The sequence below is a fragment of the Aspergillus fumigatus genome, chromosome 2 (assembly GCF_000002655.1).
Source record: "Aspergillus fumigatus Af293 chromosome 2, whole genome shotgun sequence".
Lineage (NCBI taxonomy): Eukaryota > Fungi > Ascomycota > Eurotiomycetes > Eurotiales > Aspergillaceae > Aspergillus > Aspergillus fumigatus.
The window spans coordinates 2,968,471-2,987,842 of NC_007195.1; the positions used below are offsets into that span (position 1 = coordinate 2,968,471).

Below are 19,372 nucleotides of genomic sequence, written 5' to 3' on the forward strand. Positions count from 1 at the left end.
TCTTCCATTCTATTCCGTTTCTTTCCGCCTGATTTGAATGACACCGCTTGAATACCTGGTCTATATCCCTAGAGTCAAGAATCAATTTATGATATGGCATTAAGTATGATTGAAAACTCCAGGGTAGATCGTTTGTATATGTTTCTGCCCGCAATCAGATTTCGTGAATTGCATAGTCGAGTTGTATACAGTTCCGCAGACTACGATGCTCAGGGCCAGAGGAATTGCTAGAGTCAAGATGGACAAGTGTCTAAAGTGGGTTTGTACAGAAACAGAAGTCAGGAGGATATGAGAATTGATTGATTGATTGATTGGTTGGTTGGTTGATGGTTTAATGCTCCCAGTAACCATTATAAACGCCGTATCTTTTGCAATGAGTATGCACATCAAGCGAACTAGAGTGATCCATTCATATGCAACATGATAAAAAAAAAGAGAAAAAAAAAAACTGCAGAGTCGTCCCTAGAAATACTGTACATGAGTTGAGACGAGATGTTTACTCCCGGATCTCAGTGGGCTCGTTGTGCTCGACCTGACCCTGACCGTCCTGCTTCTGATTCTCCTCGGGAGCGGGGTGCAGATCTCGGATGATACCCTCGGGCGGCACCCAGCTGCTGCTCTGCCACGGCTTGACGTGCAGGACGTACATCGTGTCGACCTCCTCGAGAGTGCGGCCCTGAGTCTCGTTGACAAAGAAGAAGACAACAAGGACGGCGGCGAAGCAGCAGGCGGCGAATACATAACCATAAGCAAAGTCGATGGAGCTGGAGATGAAGGGAGTGAAGAAGGAGATGAGGAAGTTCCAGGTCCAATTAGAGGCGGTTGCGATACCAATGCAGATGGCACGGTAGCGGGCGGGGTACAGCTCACCGCAGATGGCCCAGACGATAGGACCCCAGGTTGTGGCGAAGCCGACGATGAAGAAGCAGGTGAAGACAATCATAGCAGCACCGGCCTGGGGAGTGTTGGAGGGATCCGCCAGGTCGAGAGCAAAGTGGCCGACGGAGGCCCAGATCATGAAACAGATGAACATCCAGCCAGCACCGACCATCAGACTGTTCCGGCGGCCAAAGTGCTCGACAACGTACAGACCCGGCAAGGTCATACCGAAGTTGACAGCGCCCAGGATGATCTGGGTGACGTAGCTGTTGTTCAGACCGGTGGAGGTGAAGATACTGTTACCATAGTAGAAGATAAAGTTGGCACCTGTGAGCTGCTGCAGGGACTGCAGGGCAATACCCAGAACGGTACGGTAGAACATGCGGGGACCGGTGAAGATTTCGTGCCAGGCAGCGACACCGGCAGCTTTCTCCTCGTCCAGCTTGTCCTTCATCTCCTTCATCTCCTGCACAACCACGCGGTGGTTGGGTCCAACACCATAGAGCTTGCTCATGGTCTTGCGAGCCTCATCAATGCGGCCATGGCGGTAGGCAAAGCGGGGCGACTCGGGCAGGAAGAGGGTTCCCAAGCCAAGGATCAGGGGCCAGGTAAAGCCAATGCCCATGGTGATACGCCAGGAGGCGGTCGACTCAATGGTCTCGGTACCGTAGTTGATCAAGTACGAGATGAAGATGCCGAAGGCCACGAACAGCTGGAAGGCACTGACCATGGCACCACGGACCTGGCGGGGAGCGGATTCACTCTGATACATGGGAACGATGCTGGACAGCGCACCAACACCCAGACCGGCCACCCAACGGCCGAGGGCAACCTGGTACCACTTGCTGTCGGTGGCCATCTGAATGATGATACCGACAATGTGGATCAAAGACCAGAAGGAGATTGAGAACTTGCGTCCCATGCGGTCAGCAATGGGAGCAGCGACCAGAGCGCCAATCATGGTACCAATCGACAGCTGTTCGAGTGGTTAGCGAAGAATGATGCGACGTTTATATGATGATCACGTACAAGACCGACGATGAGACCGTTGCGAACGTTGCTGAACTTGTATGATCCGTCGGGCTGGACTTCGGCGAATCTTCTCTTAAAGTCATCCATGGTGGTGAAACCAGAGATCTGACCTATAATGGGATCGTGAGCGATTATAACAGACGGTACATATCCTAGAGAGATAACTTACCAGTTGCGTAACCGAAAACGAAACCACCCATGGAGACGACAATACCCAGGATGAAGGACCGCCATGTAAGATACTTGACGGGACTGTCATCGATGAGGTCACTGTCCTTCTCCAGCGTCGAGTCGGTACGAGCAGGAGTAGTAGCCTGCGAGTCCTCATGCTGTTCCACGGCAGGCTTGCCGAACTTTGATAGAAGATTGGAGACACCCATGATGGTGGTTCATCCAGAGGGGGAAAAGGCTCACGAGGATAGAGGGAAGAAAGAGAGGAAGAGAGCGAAAAGAGAAGAGGGGACTAAGGGAAAATTATATACGGAGCGCCTGAGCATTGAAAAGTCTTCATCCGTCGGCAGTAGCATTGACGTCCACCCGGGGTACGCCCATGGGCCAGAGGAATGGCAGGGGCACAATGGATGGGGACCCCATCTGGATGAGTCGGAAGTGAATGAATCGTCGCGGATGATTGGACGGTACGCAGCGGCATCAGACAAGTGAAGCTAGGGGGAGCGTCGACCAGAACGAGGGGTGGTGTTCTTGGAAAATTCTAGTGGGGAGTGGAGAAGGGAGGAGGCGAGGAGGAAGAGGAGGACAGGTGATTTCCACGAAGCATGAGACTATTCATCGGGCTGTACCTGGATGGTCGGAAGTACGGAGTAATCTGGAGATCTGATTGACGGATGTGATTAGAATGCGACGATGATGCAGATGGAGTCTGCGAACTCAACCTCTCCGACAGTCTGTGATGCCACGGGCATTTCCCGATTGGGACTCCACGTGAGCGATGAACAGTTCTCAGTACAGTACGAGATGTAAGGTAGTTACCCTCAGTTGCAATCTTACAGTTGGATGAATTTTGAATACAATCGAGACATATTGCCTGTATACAAACTACGATGTTAGTGATTCTAACTCATTTGAGGTTTCATTCTTTTATCCCTTCAGGTCCCTTGATTCAGGTCCCGGCCAGCTAAAGAGCAGCTTCAAGCAGGGGATCCGCCACCGGCCCCTCCCTGGTGTTTAATTGCTTCTTTTTTGTGTTGTAACATTGACGAGAAGTATGTTGTATTGTACAAGCAGGTACCTCTCTCGGATGCCACAACCAAGCGAAACGTTTCCAAGGTCGAGGCAGATCGTGATTCAAGGCTTTAGAGCAGCGCCTAGTTTGTGGTTAGCTGACCACTAGATCATTCGGTGGGGCCATCGGGAAGAATTTTGCTCATTGAGCCCGAGAGGACGATGCCGAGAGCAGGACAAATCTGCAGGAAAGAGTGCCTAAGGGAAAGAGTGGTGGATTTATACCATTATAGATCTGTAGATTTGGATCGTAGTCACTACTTATGAATGACTCTTTAGATAATTCTCACGATCAATGTTCTGATGTCGATAAGCAGAGAGTGTGCTGGTTCCGATTGACATGATTTGACACTTCTACAGCGACGGACTCGGACCGATCGGCCAGCTCATTCAGACTCGGGATTGTCAAAGATTTCGGTGTGCCGATCGAGTGCAACAAGCCCAGCCCGAGCCATGAAAATTTTGCATGTCCTGTTCTAGTTCACCGGTGGTGGATCTGCATCATACTACTAGTTATAGTGGGCCTTCTTATCCATAACCAGCATAGTGCGTCATTATCTCAATCTCAGTGTATCTCTCAGAAGTTATGATGATTCTGTTATGTGTTGTCTGCTTTGTAGCCATTGATTATTTCTTATTCACAAGAATTACTGCGCTCCCCTTTCCATTTTGAAATTGAAAACGTCATCGTTTAAGAAGTAACACACCATAACTAGGCCTTCGCATCGTCTACTGATTCCACTATGGGACCATTACCGACCCACAAGAAAAATCAGTCAACGGGTCGCATCTGTTGATCAACAGGCTGATGATCAATAACTGAAAACGGCATAGCAAAAAAAGGCGATTTATATTTAGCGTCCAAAGCCTTCCGTGACACCCATCCAATCAATACAGATGCCAGAACCAGGCGATCAGCGTCATCATCAGCCATTGAACTTGGCTTTTTTCTCTTTCCTACCCTGGTCTAAGTAGTCTAGATACTCGACCAGGATCCATCTGACGTACCATGCCACATGCAGGCTTCGGAGCTTCACCGGACTTTCTGGGATTGGGATTTCCAGGACGTAATCTTGACAGCTCGGTGATTACCGTACAGATTACTTGACCGTTTTAGACCCCGGTGAGACTCGGCATGCCGCTTCACTCAACTCGGTAAGTGACGGGCCGACCTGTGCAGTAGTGTGGCCGTCGAGGCTGTCTTGCAGAATGGGTTGCGCATGGTGGCAATGTTTTTTGTAGTAACTGCGTGTCTCATACATGGATGTGGTTTTCTACACAGGGTACGGAGTACAGTATCTGAAAAAGCGCAAAATGATCATGCGACCTTTACAGTCCCAAATAATAGTTGCTGTATTGCATCGATCACGTAGACAGAATCAGCCGTCCGGACTATAGATCAGGAACCAGGAATGGCGTGGTGTGATATTGTCTGCAGTTTCCTAACGCCTTTGGCCAGTGTTGATTTAGTCCATGAGAGTTAATCTAAGTGAAAATGTGTAATGGCCGCACGGTGCAGCATCTGTACGTCTTCGCGCTACCTGCCACCTTGCTGGGATCTAGTCCTCTACACAGTACTTGTAGATATCTGGCCGAGGGTTGACCGAAGGACAGAGTTGGCTCCTACCCTCATGGCGTTGTCCTTAAGACACTCCATAAACCATGACGTTGGCGTCCCATCACGCAGGAGGATGGAGTGATATGGTAAAACTGGAAGACGCCCTGCGAACCAAGTCTGGATCGGCTGTACCAAGAGGGATGTCTACAGTGGAGCGTACTCTAACAGATCTTTTCGTTATTCATCCTTGTTGATAGTCTTAATCAGTCTTCGGTCACTATGTCCTCCAACATTAGACCTTAATTCACATGCAGTCACCAACATTAGCTGTCGTGGTCAGGGTACGTACGGCCTGAAAGCCAACCAATGCCCGCCCTAGCTAAGTACTCTTCTTCCCCTTCTCTCGCTCCGCCTTACGCAAGGCACGCTTCCGAATGGCCTCGTGCATGGACTTGTTCTGGCCGACAACCAACTTGCCCATCGGCTGCATCACACAAGTCAAGAACCAGGCCATCAGGCCATGACTCCAGTATGGCGAAGAGCTGTACGCATAGCCCGGAGACCCTCCATTGCGACCAATCTTGGACAGCACGGCCTTGACAAAAGCCCGCGGGTCTGGGATCGTGGCGCTGGTCCGGCGCACTTTCGACATGGCCGAGGTAATAAGGTACGCCTGCACCAGCTCGACCGTGATGCCGTACGGCTCGAGCTCAGAGCCAAGGGACGTCGACCACTGCTGCAGGAAAGCCTTGCTGCCAGAGTACGTAGCCAGTAGAGGGGTAGGGAGCAAACCCCCGAAGGATCCCATCGTCAGCACGAGACCGCGCTTGCGTTGCATCATGCCGGGGATGATCAACTGCGTAGTGCGCAGGGTGCCCAGGCAGTTGATGGTCACAATATCCGTCATCTCGTCCTCGGGGGTCAGCGCGAACGGGGTAGGAATGTCATGGCTCTTGCCGACGTTGTTGATCAGGACGGCGACGTCCAGTCCATCTACTATGGCTTTGAGTTCCTCGTAGTCTGCATCGTTGTTGGCGGCATAGTCCATGGCCAACGTCTTGGTCTGCACGGAGTGTTTGGTGGTGATCTCCTCGGCAAGCGTGGTGAGCTTGGAGGCAGTCCGGGATACGAGTACAATGTTGAATCCAGCGCGAGCGAGCTGCAGAGAAAATTCCTTGCCTAATCCATCCGAGGCACCTGTAACCACTGCCCAGCTACCCTTGGGCCCGAACGAGCGGAGCTGACTACTGTCAGTACGAGAGTTGACTTTACTCAATAACAGCATAATAATATCAAACGTACCGGTTTCCCTGGAAGCACAAACAGACTCAAGAGCACCCTGACAAATGTCAAAACTCGCGAAGCAATAAACAAGGTCCCCGTGGTCAGCAGGACCGCGGCGCCCACAGTCTGTAGGCCGGGTTCAAGGTTGAGCCCCCAATTGGACAAACAAGCTGTATACTTCGAGAGAAACTCCATGGCGACAACCTCCCCCGTACTGACACAGCAGTTTTTAGTATAAAGAAGCTTGTCGGCGGGAGTACAATGTTATTATCGATTGAAGGAGCGCGCCGCACGCGGAGTTTCAAAATTGTTGGGGAGAAATATCGCGCCAAGACCAAGCATCCTCGGCCATATTACGGCAGACAGCTTATACAAAAGGTGCTTATCACTCTTTTAAACTACCTCCACGAGTATTCAATGGCATGTATAGTAGGATATGAATCTCATGATATAGCCTGATTTAATCTATCCTATAGTATATATAGCCAGGACACGGAATACTCATATAAGAGAGCGCTATGCATACGGTGTAGAAATCAGAAAGACATTTTGTCAGGGAGACCCCCGACAGGACATTCAAAACATATAAGGACACTGGAATGCGACATATTACTCTCAAACTTAATATCGAGGATTCAATATCCATAAGGGAGTCTATGACGATTCAGCGGTATTCAAATTTGTCTAAAGTTCCCTATGCGGGGTGGCTTAAGTTTTATCTGTCCCAATAGTCAGCCGCACCTCGGGCCCTTAGTCTGGTGTTCATCTTCATCGTCCACAAGGTAGATGCATATGACAAGCAAACTCGCTGTAACCTCATCCATTCAATAGCAATTGCATTTCGATCTACATAATGACCAGTCTCCTCTCCTACCTACCCCCTTTCGAGGGGCTTCTGCCCAAATGGCTCGTCTTGGTATGTGTGTTTACTGTTCGACTCCTTTGTAAACAAGACCCCAACAAAATCACAACTGACCGTCCTTGCTGAACAGGTCTCCGTGGTCTCTGCAATCAACAGCCTCCAATGCTACCGTTCAGACGAATACGCCGCACAGCTCTACAATGCCAGAACCGCTGATGGCCGCTCGTTCGCAACCCCTCTGTCCTCCCGCACTTTTGGCACCTGGACCTTCCTTTCGGCCGTCGTCCGGATGTACGCGGCTTATCACATCACCACTCCCGCTGTATACGACCTTGCAATTTGGAGCTTTGGCCTTGCCCTTGCCCATTTTGTCGGCGAGTGGTTGGCTTTCGGTAGTGCGCAGCTCAAGGGGCGGTTTGTGAGCCCGTTGATTGTTGCGTCGGTGACGTTGACCTGGATGTTGACGCAGAGGGAAGCTTATCTCTCTGCGTAGAGTCTTAATGATGCTACTCGCTCGTGACCCTCTGTATGGACATGGATACCTCGCCTACAACTTTGGGGTCTGCTGGACTGTTTCATCGGCTCGGGACTAAAGCTGACCGAGGTCAAGACCATATCCGTCTTGTCCAAGACAGGATATGGGTATTCCTTAGCACTAACTTAACTATTTATACAAAAGTTGGTTCCTCAGACTCGCCTCATGCGTCCATCTTCTTCCTGTACAGCTCTCCTCCGCAAGCACGTAATCTCGCAGCCGCTTGTTCAGGGGTAATGTCACGCTGGGGCTCGGCCATCATCTCATAGCTGGGGTTGGTTAGCGTATATGTCAAAGGCGCGAATTGTAGAGGACCTACCCGACCAAGAATTTCCGCACGGTTGCGCTGCGCAGCAGCGGAGGGTAGAAATGCAGGTGCAGGTACGAAGCTTCGATCTCCTCGTCGGTGCCCTCGAGCGGCGCCTGGTGGATGCCCATGCTGTAAGGAAAGTGCGTTTCGAAGAGGTTGTCGTACCGTCTGGTGATCTCGGCGATGGCCTCGGCCAGCTGGGCCTTCTCGTTCTCATTGAGGTCAACAAGCGCGCGCTTGTGCTTCTTGCTGACGATCATGGTTTCGAACGGCCAGGTTGCCCACCACGGGCAGACGACCAAGAACGCTTGGTTCTCAAACACGACGCGCTCCTGCTTCCGGCTTTCCAGGGCGGCATAGTCTTCCAGCAAATGCTTGTTTTGGTGCTCCCGTCGGTATTTCTTCATCTGCTCCAGTTCCATTGCGGGCTCCTCAGGCAGCGAGCTGGTAGTCCAGACCTGACCGTGGGGATGGGGGTTCGAGCAGCCCATAGCAGCGCCCTTGTTCTCGAAGATCTGCATGTACCGGTATTGCTCCTTGGGCTTGGCCATGTTGGCGATGGGGGAGTTGGGAGGTAGTGTGGTCGCAGGAGCCACAGCGGCGAGAGGAGACTTGGGCGAGAGATGGGCTGAGTAGATCTCGGTCCATGCATCAATAACAGGGATGATCTCGGCTGGCGACAGGTCTGCCAAGGTGAGGTTATGGGCCGCGGAAAAGGTCAACACATAGCATTTGCCCGTCACCGGTTCCGCCTTGAGAAAGAATGACTCGACACCTAGGAGGATTGCGCATTAGTGACGGCCCCGTCATTTTCACGTCTCTGAATTTGAGAACGCACTATCTCCGCTCTCAGGGCTATAAGGAGCCTGCTCCTCCTTGACGGCACTGTAATCGTTGACAAAGACAAAGGTCTTCTCATACTTGGGATTGGTGTCGCCCTGTGCGCGCTTGTTGCCAGGGCAGAGATAACAAGCAGGGTCATAAGCGGGCAAGGTGGTCTTGGAGGGGCTCTCCTGCTGTCCTCTGTTTACGGGATCACTTATCAATGATGTGTCATCTCCCAAGAATATCTTTTTCAACTTACTGCCAAGGGCGCTTAGTCCTGTGAGGAGAAACTAAGACGTAAGATCCCCGGAGGGGGTTGAACCTCCGATGCGAGATGTCGTCGAGAACGCTTTCCACCATTGTAGCTAATTGAGAGAATTTTCCGACGAAAGACTGAACAGACCAAGCGACCTTAAAGAAATAAAAGACGAAAGGGAAAGAACAGGGAAAACTGTGTAGAGAGATGGTTCAATGGCACTGCCCAACCAGGAGACCGGTCAATGCGGCGGGGCTCCGGAAAAGTTGTCGCGGGGTCTCCCCCCGGTCCATTTTGGTTCCATTCATTTGAGCGCGCAGCACGCACTCGGCTGAATATGGTCCGGATAGATCAGCCATTCCGTCTGTATTCGCTCTCTCTTTGAGCATGCTCACTGCTTGATGTTATATCTTCATCTGAATGTGTTCTAGAGAGGTGTTATTGATGCCAAGGTCGAATCCACACTACGGTATGCCACGGAGTCAAATACCCCGATATAGCAGCGCAATCAATCAGACATATAAGGAGAGAGCTCAACATTGGCCATGGTAAAATTCGTTTGAGCAATGTTACTCCGTGCACTACGGAGTAGCTCAATCGCAAACCGGGCTATTTTCCTGTTGAAGAACGGGCAGCCGAATTTTCCCACGCCGAGCCGAACACATCATCACAACGGAGTCGGGCTGACGTCAAGTAGACTAGTACCGTAAATGAGGGGCAGCGCTGTTGAGTCTTGTCAACAACACTTATCGGCCATAATCTGGTCTGCTTCTGATATTCAAACTGTGGCCGTCCATGGGATTGTGAGAGATCGGTCTCATGTTCAGGGTGACTCCTAGGATGCGCCGTCACTCTTGTCGATGAACTCCGACCAAACGCCGGGCTCCCCATGTCATCAAGGCTGGACCGGACAACAGGATGGCTTCCAGCAAAACTTCGCAACTTCATCTCTACTCTCTACCAAATGAGGTATTCCATGAGGGATCATAACCTTAAGTCCTTGCTGTAGACTAATATCCCTCATTTCGGACTTTAGGTCTTTGTGCACATCCTATCTCCCTTTTCCACCCGTGACCTGCTCCCTTTAGCGACCATCTCCCATCGTTTTCATGACCTGGTCCTGCGCATCATTCATTATCGTCTTCTGCTGGCTGCGGCCCTGAAAGAGTACAAGCTCATCCTCGAGTGCTTTCACCCAAGCTCTAAGCTTACTGAGCCCCATGTGTTCTGCAAGTATCTCGGCACAGATGGCTTAAGCGACCGATATGAGGGGAAGGGCTCGTTGTACGAGGACGTAGACACGGCCAAGCGACTTGGAAGACTGACCTGTCTCTATTCACGATTTCGTCCAGAAGTGACCATTGAGCAGATGGGTACAGGAGCAAGGATAACTCCATATTCCGGTATGGGGCCTGACTGCCAGATCCGGAAAGAAGAAAGCCATGTGTTTTGGACCAGGCTGACAACAACTCTGATAGATCTTGAGGGTGAACCCGGCAAAGAGAATCCGGCTGTAACAAGGCCTGTCAATCTTGAAGATTTCGAGAATTTCTCCCAGTTATGCGTCGTCGCAAGTGTGGTGAAGGTAGTGCCCGGAACTGATCTCCTTTTAAGCACCATCGAGGTCGTAGACGGCGTGGTCAGGCTCTTCCGAGACTGGTTAAGGGACCAAGGACAGAGGAGTAGTAGCGATGCCCCCAGCAACTCAACCGACGATTCAATTCTATGGGTCGACACAGGGCAGAATGTAGGTCTCAAGCTTCGGGTACGACAGAAGGAGGTCTCCCAACAGCAATTCCCTATTCTTATCCATCGTGATGAGATGCCACCGGCTAGTTATGAGGTTGATATTGAAGGTCTGGGTGATACTGCTACTTCGCGAGCCAGAGCCGATGCTGACACCTATCCCACTGCAGAACTGCATATTCGTACCACACGCCTGCTACTGGCTGTTGAACAGTCACAGCAGGACCAACGAGATTACACCAGGGCTGTGATTTTTACTCGGCCTCGGGTGGAATAGAGATTGAGGACAAACACATGCTTATACAAGCTGCACTCTCATTGAAAGAAAATGGCGTGGCTTGCATCTTTTCATTAGCTACTTCTTATATGCACTGATATAGAATTATTAACTGGTCAATTAGAACTTTTGTAGGATATCTCTGTGGGCAGCTGCTTGGAGATGATTTCCTGCAATATACTTCTAGATCTCCCTTACGAGAGCACCAGTACTTCCAGTCATTGATGCCTTGAATTCGTATGGTTTTCTCTTGAGTGCAAGTTATTTTCCATATATGTAGTTGATGGCAGTTTTGCAAAGAATGTTACGATCAATACTCGTTCACAATTACTGGCTCAACGAACCTCTAGCCAAGTGACGGTATATGGCCGCGCATTTTCAAAGGCATTTTCTATAGTCATGTGCAGCTACTTTTGTCCCAGTGAGCAAACTTCACCTACCATGCAACAACTGCTTCCCTTCAGATACCACATTTGCTTGAATCTCTCCATACACCGACGGCAAAAAGTCACGATCATTATTATGGAAACCCGTAAAGGCCCCAGCACAAGAGTCCTGGATCACAGACGAGGCATGTTCCTTCTCATCTGGCTGCCTGTTGTTTCCGTACTGCCACTCACTTATTAATCTCAGACTGATCAAAACACTTAGTGCTTGTCGTTGCTTTACCTCGAATTCCTCTACCTACATTCACACATGAGACAAACGGCCAGTTGCTGATTTCCATGCAGAATTCTGCGTCGCAGAAGGAATAGTGTTGTCGAACCAGGTCTTGTTTCTTGCCCACAACTATTCCTCCACCGTGCACTACAAAAGCAACCAGAAGCAACGCTGCATATTGAATCCTGATGCTGCTCATGGGAACTCAATGTCGTCTTCGATTGGCTCGGCAGCAAACATCCGAGTATCTTGAAGCTCATCCCCTCTGTGGCCCCGCTTATCGGCAAGATTTGCCGGTCTCTGATTTACGAGTCGAGACGCCGTATAAGTCGGAAATGCTGAACAAAGCAGCATTATTATCCAGGAGGGTGAACTACCATGATAATAAGAGGTTTGAGAATAGTAACGGGCGATGTTGACCTTGAGCATCCACCATTTTCTCTGAAGCCGGCCTATTCCAGAGGTTCAGGTAGGCAGCGCTGGGCCTGGTTGCCGAGCCCTTGGTCCCGCTGCTTGTTTCTACTCTGTATGTACAGCAGGAAAGAACAGAATCGACTAGTTTAGGTTGCCTTACCAGTCACTACGATGGTCGAACATGTTTATGCAGACCGGGGTTCTCCTTGATATCCATCATCTTGCCGGGTTCCGAAAAATCAATTCCAGCCATACTGGTCGCTGATAATGGTCAGTACTCTTGACATTGAATTTTAAAAGTGCTGGTGGAGACAGGTGTATTTATGTTTTCCATCTCGCGGATTCTGGACCCGCAATCTACAAGAGTCTCAAATAACGTTCAAGCCTTCAGTATTATTGCGTAAGGTTTATTGACTAACTGAGGCTTAGGCAAAGAACTAGATCCCTGCAATCTCTGATTCGTGAAAATGTTGGATGATAATCAATTCCGTCTGCCACTTCTTGCCGAGGCTTCTTTCGGCATTCGATACTATTACCATATATGGTCTCATATACTTGGCGATCTTCATTCAACGAACAGGGAAGAAAAAGTGAAGACGCATCCAAGAAAGGAATCTGTCTAATTTTGGAGAACAAAGCTCAGGCCAAATGATCTCTGAAATATCCAATCGAATCAGAAATCGATAGGTGAGTTTATGGACTGTCAAAGGTCGAATATTAACCTACTACCTTTATGTTATGCGGGCTCTAACAAGGAAATTGGTACAGTTGTCGCGCCAACTATGGCTGGCTTTGAAGGCGAGGCACCCCAAGCCTCCAAGATTCCATATTGGCGCTTGGTCTTTGATCCAAAGGTGGTCACCGACGAAGTGATTAATCATCCTTACGCTGGAAGAGGTACCGATGATGATCCCTTTGTTGTTGTTTGGATTTCTGGCGACTCGCGCAATCCGATGAATTTCAGCTCTTTTCTGAAATGGTCGCTCACGATCCTGGTCTCCTTGACTACCCTTGCGATTGCGCTGATATCTTCTGCCTACTCGGGAGGCATGGCCGAGGTTATGAAAGAGTTGGACTCTTCAAGAGAAGTCACCACTCTAGGAATATCCCTTTTCGTCCTTGGATTTGCGTTTGGACCGCTGATTTGGGCACCAATGAGCGAAGTATTTGGTCGCCGCAACGTTTTTACGATCACTTTCTGCTTACTTACTGCCTTCAATGCCGGATGTGCCGGCTCTGGGAATATCCAAACATTGATCATACTGAGATTCTTGGCTGGTTTCTTCGGATCGTCTCCATTTGGCAATGCAGGTGGAAGTATTGCGGATATGTTCCCGGCCGCCAAACGGGGCATTGCTATCAGCCTCTTCTCTGCCGCACCCCTTTGCGGACCAGCTATCGGCCCAATCATTGGAGGCTTCCTTGGCTCTGGTGCTGGTTGGCGCTGGGTGGAAGGGTTCTTGGCCATCTTTTCGGGTGTCATTTGGATATGCCTTTGTGTGTTTTTGCCCGAAACGTACGCCCCAGTTCTCTTGCGCAAGCGCGCGGAAAAGCTCTCTGAACTTAGTGGAAAAGTCTACCGTAGCAAGCTGGACATCGAACGAGGTAAACTGTCGCTGCAGCAGACCTTGACTACTGCGCTGTCACGGCCATGGCGTCTTCTGTTCCGTGAGCCGATAGTGTTTCTATTTTGCATATACATGGCTATCATCTACGGCATCTTATACCTTTGCTTTGCCGCCTTTCCGATCGTCTTCCAGGAAGCCCGCGGTTGGAATGAAGGTATTGGAGGATTGGCTTTCCTAGGAATCCTGGTCGGTATGGTCATCGCTGTCATCTACACGTTTCCAGAGAACATGCACTACGCCAAATTGTGCAGACAAACAACGGGTCGCCTTCCTCCCGAGGTCCGCCTGGCACCAAGTATCGTCGGTGCTATTGCCTTGCCCATCGGTCTTTTTTGGTTCGCCTGGACCAACTCGCCCTCAATTCACTGGATGGTCTCGATTGCCGCTGGAGCACCCTTTGGGTTCGGGCTAGTTCTCGTATTTCTCAGTGTATTCAACTATTTGATAGATGCATATACTATCTACTCTGCATCCGTGCTGGCAGCAAACTCCGCTCTCCGGTCTCTCTTTGGCGCAGCCTTTCCCCTCTTCACCAGCTACCTCTACTCAGGGCTGGGTGGGTCACGTGATATCACCGTTTGTTGACCACTCGCTAATTGCTTCGTAGGGATTCATTGGGCGTCATCGATTCCTGCGTTCCTGGCACTAGCGTGTGTTCCAATACCCATAGTGTTTTCTCTATACGGCGCGCGCATTCGAAAGCGATGCCGTTACGCGGCCGAGGCCGACGCATTCATGCAACGTCTTGTACAGAGCAATCAACAGGAAGCTCAGCGCGAAGAGCCTGTCATTGAGAAGGCCAATGCTGCGGTGGAGCCTGCTACGGTTGACGTGGAAAGAGATAGTGAGACTGGCAGTCTCTCCACTGTTCCATCTGCGATTGATATGAGTCGGAAAGCGTCTTGCGTGTCGAAGATATCCGGGCGCTGGCTGGGTCGCACGGCGACTCAGTATGAGGAGAATCCGTATGATATCGATCGAATAAACACTCGCAATTCTGCGATAAGTGGACATTATCAGAGGGATTAGTTGAGAAGGGTGGTGTGCATTTGCTTGTCATACCTAAATATGCCTCATGTGTCGCCTTCTGACTTGACACCTCCATCAATCTCGATTGGAGTTCCTGTCACTGAGCAGAATTTAGCTATATGATACCAGCTATTCTGGTCTATTGTTGAGCAGAGTGAGAGCTGGACGTGTCGGCAGAACACTTGTCTAGATGACGCTCTAACATGCACGACCTCTCCGTGTTATTCATACCTACTAACCTGACCCAATTGTATATAATCTGACAAAACCTAATCAACATTCAATTACAGGGTTACCCGACATCGCTCTTACGAAGCAAGATGCAATAGACCTACAAGAACGTAGTTCTAACCATACATACCACGTTCAAAAGAGTCATAGTTGCTCAAGGATTACCTATCAGCTCATATGCCTGCGCAGACACATATCCTTTCCGTTAGCATCACAGAACGACGCGCATTTTCTCTACAATCCATACGCAGACTTACCGCATACATCTTTGGCATAAGCTATGAGCAAGCTCTAGTCGAACGTCAGCTTCGAGGCCGGTAATAACTCTCCCGAGTGTGTGGATACCTCTCAGTCCCAGCCGTTTGACGCATCGGTCGTCATCCTGTCAGCCATCCGGGGTTCGGGTAGTTCTCCATGTCGTGCAATTGCGGGCTTCTAGAAACGACGCAGTAGTTAGCGAGAGTTGTATCTGCGTCTCTGCTTCTTCCGTGTTCTCAATGTCTCCCGCGGCAATTGACTTGGCTTCCTATGTTGCAATGGAAGATAGCGGTCGTGTCTGTAAATACCTGCCTTCAGGGGACTGTGGCAACAAGCGGCCGGTAGCCGGGCCCGGACAAGATCAGTAGAGACTATTCATCGTTGAAAGAGAGATGATAAGCATGTTCTGGCTTTCTTGTCACCGCAACCATCCCAAAGGCATAAGGAGATCAATGTATGGGGATAAAATAAAGAGGATTGCGCCTGTGGCTCCATGAACATGACCGTGCGGCCAAATGCTTCTTTTCAATAGGTACATCGCCGCCAGGGCATAGTATTCCTATGAGTAGTAAACGAACAAGCACTTCACAGTTCTGACTGACGCCGAGATATCGCATCGCCGTGACAGCGTACCTTAGGCGTCATGTGCCCTGTGAGTCGCTGAGTCGTTCACCTCTTTATCAACACAGGCACGAACACAATTTTCACTTTCCTTTCTCTTCTCCTTCTCTCATCAACATCACGTTCTTCTGCAATCATCCAGTATCTCATACTCTCGTCGCTGGTCGCTTAGCTTTAAGTGCACTGTATCATTGTTCACGATCAATTCGTCACGTCTCGTTTGTTTCGTTCAATCTCATCACATTCATTGCAGTCAAGATGGACGAAGGCGAAAAAGTCAAAGTTCTCTTCCTCACTAACAGTGAGTTGGGACAGTCTTCTGTTTGTCTGGCTGTCACTCATGAATTCCTCCTGCGTCCCGAGTATGAGGTGCATATCGCCTCCTTCCCGGTGCTTGGCCCTACTGTCACGAAGGTGAATGCACGCGCCAAAAGCCTCGCATCCGCTCAGCAGGAAGCTACTTTCCATCCGCTGTGTGGACTGTCGATGAAAGACGCGTACATCCAGAAGGTCGGTAACCAACGTACTTTCAACAATCATCGTGTCGGACTGAGGGGCGCCATGAACGCGTACAAGTCTGTGCTGATCAACGCTCTTGCTCCTTGGAACGGAAGCGAATACATGGCGGTGTACTTTCAGTGCTTTTCCGTCATCCAGGATATCCAGCCAGTCGTGGTTGTGGTTGACCCATTGTTTGCTCCGGCCATCGATGCGTGCCTCAAGCTGAAGTTGCCGTATCTTGTCCTGAGTCCCAATACTCTCAAAGACCACTGTCAGCCAAGACTCGCGAACTTCTGGAAATTTCCCGCGTGAGTAGCTCCCTCTTGCAGCGACTTCTTGTGGTGACTCACTTAATTAGACTCTGCTCTGGATACCTGTACCCTTTGCCGTTGTATCAGGTCATACCCAACACCATTCTGGTTCTGGGGCTCGGACTGGCTATCCACAATTCATCGGAGCTAAAGGAGCTGAAGAGATACCGTAACGAGAACGAACTCAGCGGCAAGACCCCCGGTATGATCTCCCGCTCCGGTGACAAAACCCCATTCCTGGTCCCCTCCAAGAAAGAGTACGAGTTCTCTCGCCGCGTTCCCAGTAACTTCACCCTTTGTGGCCCCATCGTCCGTCCTTGGGACGCGTTGGAAACAGAGAATGCGGATCTGGCCAGGTTTGTCCGTCGCGCTCCCACTGTCCTCGCCAACTTTGGCTCTCATGTCGTGTTCAATAATGCCACGGCCAGACAGTTCGCTGAAGGCATAGCCCTGCTGCTCGAGAGGCGGCCCGAAACCCAGGTCATTTGGAAGCTCAAGTGGAATCCGGAGATTAACGTTGAGGACAAGGCCTTCGAGAGCATTCGCGGCGCTATCGCAGATAGACGCGTGCGTATCACTGACTGGCTGCGCGTTGAGCCCATGTCTCTCTTGATGAGCGGCCACATCGAATGCCTCATTCATCACGGTGGTTCCAATTCCTTCCACGAGGCAGTCAGGTGAGTCTGGGCGAGACAACCCTTCCGTCTTTGCAACTTCGACTAACGATGACCTCGCAGAGCTGGCGTTCCGCAGGTCATCCTTCCCACTTGGTTCGACACCTACGAGTTCGCTGCTCGCGTTGAGTGGCTGAAAATTGGTCTCTGGGCCAACAGAAAGACCGCTCCAGCTATCAATGGGAAGCATTTGGGACGCGCTCTGATTCGTGTCTTGACCAGCAATGACAGTCCCAGAATCTTTGCCAACGCAAAGACACTTGCCGCCCAGTTGGGTCCTCAGGAAGGACGCGTCGTCGCTTGCGAGAGAATTATTGAGGTGATCAAGGCTCAGAAGAAAGACGAAGACAAGAAGGATAAGCCCCAGAAAGACCAGACAGGAGAGGTCAACGTGCAACAGCTGACAGTCGGAAACGAGGAGAGAACCCCAGAACAGGAGATCGCGCTGGGAACTCTGAACGCCCTGTACTAGAGGAAGCTATTCAGCTGTGCATGGTTCCCTGACTTCTAACCGACCCCCACAACGTTGTGGCGAAGCAGGGGTCGGTTAGAAGTCAGTGTATTCGATCTAGAGAGAGGTCGGTCTGTTGCTGAGTTGAGATTGTGGTCTGGTGGTGTTGAGATTCAGAACAGAAGGGAACGTGCGGTCCGCGCGGGCAGGACGGAAAGCCGTTAACGGCCTGGGGAGAAATCGGAGGACAGTGTTTGTTTGGGTCAGAGAGGACGCACAGAGAAATGTGCCTTACGCACCTCGGTAGTTTAATGGAATGATTCTCCCCTCCTCACCTTTGGCCTCACGTAGAGACGGTAGAGTGTCAATTGAAGTCATCTTCTTGCCGATACCGGCTTGTCTACACTGTGTTCTCCCCGCACCATCTACTCTGCCCCCGCAGTTGTTTTCATTCCCATACAATAAAAGAGAAGACTCCTAGCACTGCCATCTTCAGACAGTTTCCTTTTTTTCTCCTTCTTTTTCTTTACTTCAGTGCTGCTGTACATCACTTCCTCCTAGTGTACCTGTGAAAATGGCTGGTGAAAGCGTAGCCTTTATTGGCCTCGGAAACATCGGACGGGTATATCTTCCAATTGTCCCCCACCCGACCATCAAGCTGACACAAGCCAGGGAATGAGCAAGAACATCGCTCAAAAAGGCCCCCAGTCCTCTCTCACCCTCTACAACCGCACCGTCGCCAAAGCCTCCGCATTCGCAGAATCCCTCGGCTCAACCCAGGCCCCCGTCACCGTCGCCTCCACCATCCCCGAAGCCGTCAAGGATGCCTCTATCATCTTCATCTGTGTCGCTGACGATCCCGCCCTTGACCAGATCATCTCCACCATTCTCGCCGACTCCTCCCTCAACCTCGCCTCCAAGGTCTTCGTCGACTGCTCAACCGTCCACCCGGACACCTCCCGCCGAACCCACGCCGCCCTAACGCCGCGCGGCGCCTCCTTCATCGCCTGTCCCGTTTTCGGCGCGCCTGTCTTCGCAGACGCAGGTCAGCTGGTCGTCGTGCCCGCCGGCGATGCAGCCGCCATCGACCGCATCAGGCCGTTCTTCGAGGGCGTCACCGCCCGCGCCACAATCGACATGAGCGGCCACGACGTCGGCCGCGCCAGCACCCTCAAAATCCTGGGTAACACGCTCATCCTCAACACGGTCGAGTCGATTGCAGAGGGGCTCGTGGCGGCGGAGAAGTTCGGACTCGGAGCTGATGTTTACCAGCAGTGGGTGCATGGGTTGGTTGGAGGCATGTTCGCGAAATACGCGGACCGAATGTGTACGGGCGACTACTACAAGCGTGAGGAGCCGCTCTTCGCGGTGGACTTGGCGCGCAAGGACCTGCGGCATGCGGCCAGCTTGGCTGAGGCGGCTGGGATGCGGCTGCGTAGTGTTGAGATCACGGATGCGTATCTGCAGGAGGTCAAGGCTGAGAAGGGGGAAAAGGGGGATATCGCGGGTGTCTATGGAGCTATTCGGAAGGAGTCGGGGTTGCCGTTTGAGAATCAGCAGTGAGTTTTGGAAATATATGCGCTACAGATCAGAATTACTGAACCCACGATCGAATTGGATGATGAAAGTTTGTTCTGTTTAGACTACGTCAATGAAGAATATAACAATTGTATATATGTTAGCTGCAAGGCGGCTAAGACAGGAGAGAAGTTCTGTAGCTAGTGATAAGCAGTCTGTTGCAATCTCAGCAATGCACAATGAACTTCCTGGATCTATCCTTTCTGAAAA

The 19,372-nt window shown here is 50.9% G+C and overlaps 9 protein-coding genes across 9 annotated transcripts; 6 read left to right on the forward strand and 3 right to left on the reverse strand.

The window, feature by feature from the left end:
• Positions 1-496: 496 nt before the first annotated feature.
• On the reverse strand, positions 497-2,291 carry AFUA_2G11520 (sugar porter family MFS transporter; the record flags this gene model as incomplete). The annotated part of the gene is made up of 3 exons (XM_750391.1): positions 497-1,855; positions 1,909-2,021; positions 2,081-2,291. 3 exons carry the CDS (start codon positions 2,289-2,291, stop codon positions 497-499), a joined length of 1,683 nt encoding a protein of 560 aa, XP_755484.1.
• Position 2,292: 1 nt separating this feature from the next.
• AFUA_2G11530 (uncharacterized protein) lies at positions 2,293-2,749 on the forward strand (the record flags this gene model as incomplete). Its single annotated transcript, XM_750392.1, has 2 exons — positions 2,293-2,549; positions 2,581-2,749. 2 exons carry the CDS (start codon positions 2,293-2,295, stop codon positions 2,747-2,749), a joined length of 426 nt encoding a protein of 141 aa, XP_755485.1.
• Positions 2,750-5,090: 2,341 nt separating this feature from the next.
• On the reverse strand, positions 5,091-6,190 carry AFUA_2G11540 (ketoreductase; the record flags this gene model as incomplete). Its single annotated transcript, XM_750393.1, has 2 exons — positions 5,091-5,951; positions 6,014-6,190. 2 exons carry the CDS (start codon positions 6,188-6,190, stop codon positions 5,091-5,093), a joined length of 1,038 nt encoding a protein of 345 aa, XP_755486.1.
• Positions 6,191-6,848: 658 nt separating this feature from the next.
• erg28 (Erg28 family protein) lies at positions 6,849-7,350 on the forward strand (the record flags this gene model as incomplete). The annotated part of the gene is made up of 2 exons (XM_750394.1): positions 6,849-6,911; positions 6,988-7,350. 2 exons carry the CDS (start codon positions 6,849-6,851, stop codon positions 7,348-7,350), a joined length of 426 nt encoding a protein of 141 aa, XP_755487.1.
• A 105-nt stretch (positions 7,351-7,455) lies between these two features.
• Positions 7,456-8,887, reverse strand: AFUA_2G11560 (UDP-glucose:hexose-1-phosphate uridylyltransferase; the record flags this gene model as incomplete). The annotated part of the gene is made up of 4 exons (XM_750395.2): positions 7,456-7,661; positions 7,712-8,477; positions 8,541-8,725; positions 8,787-8,887. 4 exons carry the CDS (start codon positions 8,885-8,887, stop codon positions 7,556-7,558), a joined length of 1,158 nt encoding a protein of 385 aa, XP_755488.1. The 3' UTR covers positions 7,456-7,555.
• Positions 8,888-9,701: 814 nt separating this feature from the next.
• AFUA_2G11570 (F-box protein) lies at positions 9,702-11,046 on the forward strand (the record flags this gene model as incomplete). The annotated part of the gene is made up of 4 exons (XM_077804164.1): positions 9,702-9,752; positions 9,820-10,186; positions 10,262-10,639; positions 10,700-11,046. 4 exons carry the CDS (start codon positions 9,702-9,704, stop codon positions 10,804-10,806), a joined length of 903 nt encoding a protein of 300 aa, XP_077660327.1. The 3' UTR covers positions 10,807-11,046.
• Positions 11,047-11,100: 54 nt separating this feature from the next.
• On the forward strand, positions 11,101-14,905 carry AFUA_2G11580 (MFS transporter). The gene is made up of 4 exons (XM_750397.2): positions 11,101-12,150; positions 12,310-12,567; positions 12,649-14,064; positions 14,116-14,905. Exons 3-4 carry the CDS (start codon positions 12,663-12,665, stop codon positions 14,535-14,537), a joined length of 1,824 nt encoding a protein of 607 aa, XP_755490.1. The 5' UTR covers positions 11,101-12,150; positions 12,310-12,567; positions 12,649-12,662; the 3' UTR covers positions 14,538-14,905.
• A 1,000-nt stretch (positions 14,906-15,905) lies between these two features.
• AFUA_2G11590 (glycosyltransferase family 1 protein) lies at positions 15,906-17,605 on the forward strand (the record flags this gene model as incomplete). The annotated part of the gene is made up of 3 exons (XM_750398.1): positions 15,906-16,456; positions 16,507-17,136; positions 17,197-17,605. The coding sequence occupies 3 exons, from the start codon at positions 15,906-15,908 to the stop codon at positions 17,603-17,605; spliced, it is 1,590 nt and encodes a 529-aa protein (XP_755491.1).
• A 63-nt stretch (positions 17,606-17,668) lies between these two features.
• AFUA_2G11600 (NAD(P)-dependent oxidoreductase) lies at positions 17,669-19,365 on the forward strand. Its single transcript, XM_750399.2, has 2 exons — positions 17,669-18,206; positions 18,257-19,365. The coding sequence occupies exons 1-2, from the start codon at positions 18,159-18,161 to the stop codon at positions 19,145-19,147; spliced, it is 939 nt and encodes a 312-aa protein (XP_755492.2). The 5' UTR covers positions 17,669-18,158; the 3' UTR covers positions 19,148-19,365.
• The last annotated feature ends 7 nt before the right edge of the window (positions 19,366-19,372 follow it).